Source organism: Ovis canadensis, chromosome 3 (assembly GCF_042477335.2).
Source record: "Ovis canadensis isolate MfBH-ARS-UI-01 breed Bighorn chromosome 3, ARS-UI_OviCan_v2, whole genome shotgun sequence".
Classification (NCBI taxonomy): Eukaryota; Metazoa; Chordata; class Mammalia; order Artiodactyla; family Bovidae; genus Ovis; species Ovis canadensis.
Window position 1 is genome coordinate 8315052 of NC_091247.1, and position 10461 is coordinate 8325512.

The 10461-nt window shown below is 56.6% G+C and overlaps 1 protein-coding gene across 10 annotated transcripts; it reads left to right on the forward strand.

Moving 5' to 3' along the window:
- The first annotated feature begins 371 nt into the window (after positions 1 to 371).
- On the forward strand, positions 372 to 9582 carry ST6GALNAC4 (ST6 N-acetylgalactosaminide alpha-2,6-sialyltransferase 4). 10 transcript variants are annotated; one of them, XR_011255106.1, is made up of 9 exons: positions 402 to 558; positions 985 to 1070; positions 1158 to 1256; positions 2040 to 2205; positions 2631 to 2816; positions 5137 to 5549; positions 7629 to 7736; positions 8362 to 8583; positions 8879 to 9582. XR_011255106.1 is itself a non-coding variant. In XM_069580116.1 (8 exons), the coding sequence occupies exons 4-8, from the start codon at positions 2149 to 2151 to the stop codon at positions 9129 to 9131; spliced, it is 1017 nt and encodes a 338-aa protein (XP_069436217.1). In that variant the 5' UTR covers positions 402 to 558; positions 985 to 1070; positions 1158 to 1256; positions 2040 to 2148; the 3' UTR covers positions 9132 to 9582. The 10 variants fall into 10 exon arrangements, 9 of the variants coding, with proteins under 9 accessions (XP_069436219.1, XP_069436220.1, XP_069436221.1 ...); XM_069580116.1 differs by lacking the exon at positions 8362 to 8583; XM_069580117.1 differs by lacking the exon at positions 8362 to 8583 and having other exon boundaries at positions 424 to 558; positions 1199 to 1256.
- The last annotated feature ends 879 nt before the right edge of the window (positions 9583 to 10461 follow it).

Consider the following 10461-nt stretch of genomic DNA (forward strand, 5'->3'; position numbering starts at 1 on the left):
ACCCCACTTGATAATCCCTGAAGCTCCCCACCCGCAAACTTCAGAAATGGAGAAATTCCAGTCCGGACCACAACAGAGCGACAAGGCACACAAGGCACCCTCTAGGTCTTTCCTCTGGGGGGCCGTCCACCCCCGCACCCCCCCAACCCCCCCACCCGCAGGAGCTTGGGAGATGCGTTGAAAGGCGGAAGAGAAGAGATGCCGGAGCTGAGACTCCGCCCTTAGCTGCTGAGGCCGGGCCCAGATCCTGCGGCCTCTCCGCCCCCGCCCACTCCCACGCCCACCGTGCACGCCCCACCCGAGGCGCGCTCGTAGGTCCCGCCCAGCCCCGCCCCCAGCCCCGCCCCCGGAGCCTTCTCCTCTTCCCCGTCCTAGCAAACCCCGCCCCCGCCGGCGGCGGCGCACAATGAGTTTCCAGCCTCCAGAAGCTGAGGCAACGGGGACGGCGACGCCTCAGCCCCGGGGCTCCGGCTTCCTGCCCCGTCCGTCCCGCCCGCGGGCCATGGAGCTCCGAGCAACAGAGGGGGAGCAGCCGGCGCATCCCCGCCTGCCCTCCAGGTTAGCGCCCGAGCGGTGAGGGGTCGGTGGGATCTGGCAGTGGGGTGGAGAGCCCTTGTCCCGTCCAGCCCCAGGCCTCTCTGTTAGTGAGTTAGGCGTTGATGGGAGTCTAGGCTCCAGGCTCCTGCTGCTTATCTGACCCAGAATGGATGCGGTGGCCTTGAGCCCTGGGCTTCTCTTGTCTACCTCTCCTTCCCCATCTGTGCAATGGGGACTGGGTTGGCGGGAGGTTTCAGCTCCTTTAGGAAGAGATTACAGCTCCTTTAGGATGGGGACGGTGCTTGCCTCGTGTTTGGGGACTTGAGGGCGAGTGATTCCCAGAAGCCGTCTGCCCTGACCCAGGCCTGTATCCTCCCCTGCCTCAGTATCCCTGGGCAGTTTCCTCGGAGGCCTGGGACCCAGCTCTGAGTATCTGGGTCTTGGCAGGTCCCTGGCTCCCATCCCTTCCCAGCCTGATCCCGGGAGGCAGCAGCCACTGACTACTGAGCGGCAGTGACAGCATGAAGGCTCCGGTAAGTGGCAGAAGGAGGAAGGCTCACAGGGGAGGTGGCTTCCGGCCCAGTGGCTTCTCCCCCCCACCCCCCAACTCCCCACCCCAGGGCTGACTGTCACTTCTGATTCCACTGCTCCTGAGCTGAAGGAGACCGGCAGACCAGCCTCAAAGTCCAGCCCTGATCTGGCAGGCTATGTGGCCCCAGGCAAGTGGCATTCCCTCTCTGGTTTCAGTATTTTGCTCCTCTTCTATGTATAATGGAGATAATAGTACTGCCTCCTATGAGCATCCAGGGGTCACCCAGGTGAGGCATCTCCCTGGGAGCAGGGTATGTTGTGAAAGTTCAGTTTAGCAGAGTCTTGAGTTTATTCAGGAGCCCCTGGCGAGAGCCTTGAATGTTGTGGGAAGTCAGCCGTGGCTGCCTGAATCAAGGTCTCTGGGTCCCTGCAGGCAGGGAACCAGGTGCCAAGCACAGCTTGAGGCCTCAGGGGCTGAACCCCCTCCTCCGCACAGCTGGTCTCACAGAGATTTATTTTTAGGAGCTGAAGTGGCTTGTGGGCAGAAAAGGGAGGGCCTCTGACAGGATATGCCCAAGGAGGGGACTGGTGGGGGCTACTTTTTCACCTCTGATTTTCAGAGAGCCCCAGCCAGCTGCCAGCTGGTTCCTGAGGCCAAGGGACCTGTGTCTTAGGCAGGCTGGGGACCGGTTAGAGCCCAGAGAGACACAGGTGGTGACCAAGGTGGCCCAGCACACAATGGCAGGCCAGGGTTGCGTTCCCCCATCAGGCAGCCCCTCCTTGAAGGCTCGGTGGAGGTATTTACTACATCCGCCAGCCGGGCAAGGGGCCAGGAGGGCTTCCTGGTTCACGTGGCCTCTGGGGACTTGGTTTCTGCAGGAGGGAGCCTCAAGGCTGCAGCTCTCAGTTCTTGAAACCGTTTGCTGAGTGACGCTTCCCTATATCCCCTTCTACTGTCTCTTTACTCACAGGTCTGCTGACCCAGGTCATGGTCATCAGCTGGGGGAGGGGACGGCTCTGGGTGTGCGGGACAGCCTGAAGCCGGGGTCTGAAGGGAACTGGTGGCCCTCCTGCTGGGCCATGCCTGTCCTCATGTGCACAGCACTTTATGGTAGTCCTTCGGCTGCTGTCCTCAGAGTGAGTTCCCACTGTGGGTAGTATCAGTTTCATAGAGGAAGCAGGCCCAGAGACATAGACAGGTATGCCCAAGGCTGCACAGGGCACCTCAGCTTTCTGGTTAAGAGGACGGTTTTTGATTTGGAGACCCCACCCTGCTGCTTTCTTACTGTGTGGCCTTGAGTTACCTACCCATTTTCATCCCCAATTGGTTTCGTTATCTAGAATATTGGGATAATAGGGCTTATCTCAGTCATGCATGGGTTCTGAACCTGACAGCCCAGAGGCAGGCCTGGCTAACAGAGACTGTGGCCTCTGCTGATGTTCTGGGAACTACTGAGCTGGGATCTGGACCCATGAGGCTGGGGATCCCAGCGGCAGCTTCTAGGAGCTCCAGCAACACCGCCCCCCGCCAACTCACACCCCGTGACCGCTGTCTCCCCCAGCGTCGGCTCCTGCTCATCGTCCTCTGCTCTGTCGGCTTCTCGGCTGTCTACATCCTGCTGTGCTGCTGGGCCTGCCTGCCCTTCTGCTCAGCCTTCTGCCTGGACCCCCACCTCTCTATCAAGTCCAGGCCCACCGTGCCGGGGCCTCTGCACTTCAGTGGCTACAGTAGCGTGCCAGATGGGAAGGTGAGTTTGCTGGGCAGCGTGTCGGGGGGTGGGGGGTAGGCCCAGCCCAGGTTGCCAGGGTTCACCCTGGCTCTCCAAGGACTGTGAGAACTGGGCTCATGTCAGGCCAGCCTGGATCCTGGACTTGGCTCCTCTGCTCAAGCTGACCAGTCCCTTTACCTCTCTGAGCTTCAAATTCTAGGAGGAAATTTTTTTTTTTTTTCCCAATTGTAGCTGCACTGCATGGCTTGCCGGATCTTAATTCCCCGATTAGGGCTTGAATCCAGGCCACAGCAGTGAAAGCGCTGAGTCCTAACTACTGGACCACCAGGGTATTCCTAAATGTCTTTTTTTTTTTTTTTAAATTCAATGAACATTGCCTGACTGCTCTCAGCTGGGTACTGGGGATAAAAAAGATGAGTTAGGCAGGGTGGCCACCTGGAACTCCTGGTCCAGCCTGGGAACCAGACAGCATCACGTCATGGTGGTACATGCAGCTTTAGAGTTATTAATAACTGTCCATGCACAACCCATCTGTTTAGCAAGTGTGTATTTGGTGCCTTAGATGTGCTCTGCCTTGTGCTGATACCTGCTGGGGATACAGATCTGCCCCAGAGCTGTCCCTCTAAAGGAGACAGGGACAGTGGAGCCCAGGGGTGACAAGACAGCTGAGGCCCCTGCCCCGTGGCATGCTTTGCCAGGCGAGGTTCAGAACGCTTTACACCGCTCACCCTGATTTCAGCAGCCCCAGCTGGTAGGTTTCTCAAAGGCATCTCCCAACGACACCCGGTGCAGGAAGGTCCGAGCCCGGAGTCTGCCAGCTCTCCGAGTGTTGGTCAGAGGGAGGAGGGCTCAGGGACCTTGCGTTGGAGATCTGTTTCAGGTCTTCATCCCTCTGAGTCGCAGTTGCCTCATCTGTAAAAGGCAATCATTGTGGTTCCCACCTCGGTAGGGTTGCTCTGCAGGTCCAACTGCGTGATTCATGGACAGTGTTTCGAATGGGTGCTGTATAAATCTTTGATCAAGATGCAAAAACAGCTGAGTTGAGAGGGACAAACTCAAGTGCCACCAGGTTTGGCCAAGAGGGACAAGCGGCGAGGTGGGCTGGGTAGACGCTGTCCCAGCTTCCGTGGTCTCAGTGTTCATTTCAGATGCTCAGGGCTCATGAGGACGTGGCGCCAGGATGGCCAGATCTCCTGAGTCTGTTAACAGAGCAGAAAATCTTAGAGTGTCAAAAGGGCTGATTTCTGTAAAGGATTCACTGTCTTAAAGATCCTGCAGAACAGGACAAGCAGAACACCTTCTGGGGCTGATGGTGACCTTGGATCTGAACAGACCACAGTTGTCAGCTCAGGCTCAAACTGAGGGCAGAATAAGGAAGTTTTGTTCTTTATTGCCAGGGCATGGAAAATGGGGCTACAGTCCTTAAATCAACACTGTGTCAGATGTAAACTGTCCCTGAGTGGGCTACAACTGTGTGTCTTTTATCGACTAGATTGAATGTTCCCATATACTTTACAGGCCTCCATAAACCCGTGTTCCCAAAGAGGGCATGGAGGTCTGGGGTAGGCAGCAAGTCTTCTCTCTGGGAGCCCTGACCTCCAGTGACAGTTTGCAGACTTGTTGGATCGGCTCCTGCCTCTTACGAGATGATGAGGTGGGGTAGTGCCCTCAGTCTGTGCTGATCACTCTCTAGGCATTTTTAATTGAATCCTTAAAACTTGATCAAGTAGATGCTATTTTCATCCCCTATTTATAGATGAGGAAATTGAGGCTCAGAGAGACAAAGTAACTTGTGTTAAGCACACATAACTAGGATGGGGCAGAGCCAGGGTTCAGGCTCAGAACCAGAGGTTCCCAATGTTGTCATGGGCTTTTATTTATAAACTGGGACACGGAAAATGGGACTTGGGCAGAGGAGGAAGTGACTTAAAAGTAATTCGGAAGAGCTGAGGTTCATATTTACCTAACAAACATATAACTGACTCCTAGTCTGTGCCAGGAACTGCTCTAAATGCTTTATAAATATTGACTTATATAACCCTAACAAGAAAATGCAATGTAGGGCCTCACAGGGCCTTAGCAACAGAAACCAGGGCCAAAAATGTGGCTGATGGGGCAGCAGGGTCCTTGAGCATAGAATCTCAGCTCTGCCGCTTGTCACTGGTATGACCTTTAGAAAGTCATTCCAACTGCCTAGCCTCTGTTTCCTCATCTGCAAAAGGGGTTGATGAAGTCCTTGGATCTGATACAGGTGGTCAGGGGTATTCCTGGGTGGAGAAGGCAGGGTGGAAGCTACGTGCCCAGGACTTCCCTTCTTTCTCTCTACCTCCCCCTGCAGCCTCTGGTCCGAGAGCCGTGCCGCAGCTGCGCCGTGGTGTCCAGCTCAGGCCAAATGCTGGGCTCGGGCCTGGGTGCCGAGATTGATAGTGCTGAGTGCGTACTGCGCATGAACCAGGCGCCCACCATGGGCTTTGAGGCAGACGTGGGCCAGCGGAGCACCCTGCGGGTCATCTCTCACACAAGCGTGCCTCTGCTGCTGCGAAACTACTCCCACTATTTCCAGCAGGCCCGGGACACGCTCTATGTGGTGTGGGGCCAGGGGAAGCACATGGACCGGGCACTGGGTGGCCGCACCTACCGTGCACTGCTGCAGCTCACCAGGATGTACCCTGGCCTGCAGGTGTACACATTCACTGAGCGCATGATGGCCTACTGCGACCAGGTCTTCCAGGATGAGACTGGCAAGAACCGGTGAGCGTGAGCTGGGGGGCTGGCCTGCTGGGGATCTCCCTGGCAGGTGGGGGCCTGCCTTCTCCAGGAGCCTCTGGTCCATTGAGGGTCTGCTCTGTCTGGCACTGGGGCTCAGCTGTGATAGAGGCAGGCATCATCCTGCCCTCTATCTATGGGGACAGGAATCAGAGAAACTGTCATCATTGAATGACCGTATAGATGTTCCACATGGCGGTGAAGGGCGTTTGGCCTCACCAGTATACACTGTGGCGGGGCAGGGTGGGGGTTGGTGGTGGTGTTGGTGAGCAGTGTGGGGCCATGGCAGGGAGCTCTTCTCTTTGGAGGGGATGCTCTGAGACCTGAATTGGTTTCTGATGTCCCTTCCAGAAAATGAAAGTAACAGTGCCAGTTCTAACAGCCCTTTTTGTGCACCAGGTTCTGAGCTAAGTACTCTTGCCTTCAAGATCTCATTTTATCCAACGCCCCAAAGAGCACTTGAACTCCTGTGGCTTCCTCCTCTACACTGGCTACTCCCCCACCTCCCCAGCTCAGAAAATACACCCACCAGCCTCCAGTTTTTTAGTCAAACACTTGACTTTGCCCTCGACTCCCCTTGTTTCATCACCTGCCACATAGGATGGGCTCTCGAATCTCCTTCCTTGCCCACGGGTACCTCCTTGACCTAAGCCACCATCCTTCTCTGTTTTTTTTGGTAATATTTTTATTTTTTTTATTTATTTGACTGTGCCTGATCTTAGTTGCAGCACACGGGATCTTTGTTGTGGCATGCCAGATCTTTAGTTGTGGCATACAAACTCTTAGCTGCAGAATGTGGGATCTAGTTTCCTGACCAGGGATCGAACCCGGGCCCTCTGCACTGAGAGCACAGAGTCTTAGCCACTGGACCACAGGGAAGTCCCCACACTCCCCTGCACTTGCAGCAGCCCCTGCAGTCTGATCTCTGACTGCCCCAGTGAGTTCATCCCGCTAGTCACCTGGCCTCACCCTACAGCAGCTTCGCATCACATGGAAAATAAAGTCCAGACTCCCACCTCCTCCCCTCCCCGGGCCTTTGTGCCCTTGCATGGTCTGCCCCTGCCTGCTTCTGTGGCCTCATCGTCCGTCGCTTACCTGCTCCAGCCGCACTGGCCGTGGACATCCACACTGCTCTCACCTGCAGGCCTTTGCACATGCCGTTCCTCCCCCCAGATCCTCCCTTGTGTTCAATACGGATGGAGTTTCTCCTTGGCCCCGTCTGAAGGAACACCTCCTACTTGACATCCTTCATCCCATTCTTTTGTTTCCTTGTCTTCCCAGCATGTCTCTTCCAGCTGCCCCCTTCCTTGAGAATGTTAGTGCTGGGTGGGGCCGCTTCACCGCCAGCTCAGGGATTGGGAGGTGTTAGGTTTGAATGGCTGAACCACCCCACAGCCCTTCAGTAGAGCCCGAGATGAATGGCCATCGGCTGGGAAAGTAATCACTACTGGTGCTTTTGAGAGAGGCAAGGCCAGGTCCAGCTCCACGGTCCCGTGCTCTGAGTTGGGGGTTGGGCCTTGAGGGAGGAGCTGAGCTGACAGTATTCCCTTTCCATCACCACCTATAGTTACCCCATGTCACCCATGGGTCACTGAGGCTCAGAGAGGTTCATAAGCAAATTGGATTCCCCAGAGCAGATTCAGGGTTCAGGTTGAAAACTGCTTGACTCTAGACAATCCTCTTTCCTGCTTTCAATGGCTGTGTTTCTGCTGCTTTCTGCTGTCTCTGCAAGCTTGGTCCCTGAGATGCGGAGAGGGTCTGACCACGGCTGATGGATCATCATTGTTGGGGGCGTGGTTTGCTCAAGTCCTGTGTGGACGGGCAGAAGATGAACAGATCTGGGTTGGCACCCACGCCTACCTCTTGCCCACTGCTGGCCTTGGGCCGGACCTTCCGGCTCCCCAGTGTCCCCCAGAGCCTCTCTGTGGGGGTCGAAGTGAGAAGCCCTTGACTGGGAGGGGAACCAGTGCTGTGCGGGGAACCAGTGCTGAGGCTGGGGCCACCTTCCTTCCAAGTTGAGGTGGGGGACATGGCCAGCTGACTGTGCGTCCCTCCCCTGGCCAGGAGGCAGTCCGGGTCCTTCCTCAGCACCGGCTGGTTCACTATGATTCTCGCCCTGGAGCTGTGTGAGGAGATCGTGGTCTACGGGATGGTCAGCGACAGCTACTGCAGGTCAGGCCAGCCAGGAGCCAGGCGGTGGGGAGGGACACCATGTTCGGGCCCTACGCTGAGGGTGTGTGGGCTTCTGCATGAGTAGCCAAGGCACAGGCAGCCCTTGGGCCTGGTACCCGGTGGGAAGGAGCCCAACCTGTAAAACAGGCTGGGTCCCAACCTCTGCTCTGCCCAGGTGGCCTTGGGCCCGGCCGCCATCTGCCGGGGCAACCATTTTGTCAGGTCAAAGAGAGCAAATGACCGCACTGTCCTCCGAAGCTTGTGGAAAGGTTTAGCAAGAGAATGATCTACTGAAGTCCTCACCCCAGCCTCAGGTCTGCCGTGCGTGTCCGTGATCAGCTGTTATGCCTAAGCTTTAACCTGTGATGTTCTAGTTCAACACTGTCATAGCTCCCATCACTGAACTGAAGGGGCCCCACGTTTTCACCCTCTGTTTTTTGGGGGAACTTCTTTGCTGAGCACGTGGGCAAGATGAAAGTAGCTGCTCTCTACCAGGACGCCTGGCTAGACTGCCTGTGGGTAGGTGGGTGTGCAGGCCTGGCAGTTACATGCTGCGGGGAACCAGGGGTCCCTCAACCATGAGCCTGGCGCCAGGCACTTTGCATTTTTTGACCTGTGGTTTTAGCTTCCCTGGTGGCTCAGACTGTAAAGCATCTGCCTGCAATGTGGGATGACCCAGGTTTGATCACTGGGTCAGGAAGATCCTCTGGAGAAGGAAATGGCAACCCACTCTAGTACTCTTGCCTGGAAAATTCCATGGATGGAGGAACCTGGTAGGCTACAGTCCATGGGGTCACAAAGAGTCAGACACGACTGAGCCACTTCACTTTCACTTTCAGCCAAGAAGGTAAATCACCATCCCCGTTTTACAGATGGGTTATTGAGGCTCAGGGTGTTTGTCTTGGCCTTGAATCACCCAGCTCACTCGCAAGAGGTACAGCCAGAGCTTGAACCCTCGGCCTTTAGAATCCTCGGGGGCTGCCCTGTTCCTCCTATATCTGTCTTGGCCTCCCTTGGGACCAGGCCTGTGGGACTCTTTGGTCCGTAGGGCTGGGTGAGGGTTGGTCCTGGCAGGTGGCAGGGTCTGGCGGGAGGCGGGCCAGTTGGGGTGCCTCACACCTGTCTCTCTTCCCCACCCGCAGGGAGGAGCATCACCCCTCGGTGCCTTACCACTACTTCGAGAAGGGCCGGCTGGACGAGTGTCAAATGTACCTGGCGCATGAGCGGGCGCCCCGCAGCGCCCACCGCTTCATCACCGAGAAGGCCGTGTTCTCTCGCTGGGCCAAGAAGAGGCCCATCATCTTTGCCCACCCATCCTGGAGGACGCAGTGGCCCCATCGCCACAGCGCCATCACCAGGCCTCTGTTGCAGCCACACTCCGCCAAAAACACTTAATTTATGGATCCTGCCTTCTGCCATGTGCCGAGCGGACCTGAGTTCCCTTCCAGCCATACCCTTGGGGACGCTTGGGAGCCATCTCGGGCTTCTAGACTTGGGGAGAGAGGAGGAGGCCTCTGGTGACCTTTGCAGCCTCCTCCCCACGCCTGCTCCCTGAGTAATCTGAGTCTTCGTTTTCAAGTTCTTCCCACCTCTGATTCTGTCCAGTGGCCTTTGCCCTGGGGGCTGGTTGCCCCCAGTCACCAACACTATGAATTTCAACCGAGCACCAGCCCTGGTCCTTCCTCTCTGCACTCCCTCTCCACCTGCCTTTGGTGCCACACTTCCCAGGCTGGTTGCCCTCAGCGGGGCAGCCTAGAGCTTGGGGTTCGTTGGGTGACGGGGGGGCCTTTGAACTGTGACTGCCAGGGCCACCTCTGGAGTTTACGGGTAAATGTGTTTTCTGGAAGCTTGTCCTGGCTATTTTCATGTGTCTGAGGGTGGGGACTGGAGCTTCTCTGCTCACCACAATCCCATGACCTATTGCCTTGAGGGGAGACCTCCAACCAGCTGGCCTTCTGGCCGTCTAATCGGCCTGCCTGTTTCTTCCTCGAGAGCCTATCTGCTTCCCCACCAGCTCAGAGTGTGTGGCCCCATGGCAGCACACAGCCCAGGAAATGCCCCAGATCAGAGGCTTCCACGGGATTCCCACCCTTCACTGGGAGAGGAGTCAGGGTGGGAGGAAATTCCCCCACATCACGTTCCCTTCCTGGTTCAGGGTCAGATTCCAAGGGCCTGGCCAGTTCAGTTCCCAGTTAACTCTGGAGTTCGTTACACTGCCAGAAAGGGAAGGGGGGGGGGGGGGGGCAGGCCAGGCGCTTTCCTTCTCTGAGTAGCAGTTTGGTCACCGGTAAAGTGGAAAAGCAGACCCACCATGGAACAGGGGATGGACGGTGTGCAGCCACCCTGGGGTGGGGTTAGAGTTAACCCAGTGCACAGATGACACGAAGCCACCAGGTTGAGCCAGGATGCAATCCCAGGTCTGAGAGCAGCAGCTGAGTGTCTGGGCCCCTTGCACCCGGTGGTTGGAAAAAGGGCTTCACTCCCCCTCCCTTCTTCCTAACTTCCTCCCTTTTCCCCATTTCTGGAGACCAGGAGACTAATGGTGGGCCAGGACCCCAAGGTCTCAGCTGGGATCGAGCCCTTGGGTTCCAGCTTGCAGCTCCAGGGCTCAGCCAGTTGATTGACGGGTGACCTGTGCAGTTACCTCGGGCACCAGGCTCAGCTTCATGTTCTGCAGTTTCCACGTGACACTCTTTTTTTTTTTTTAATTAACAAGGGGCTACAC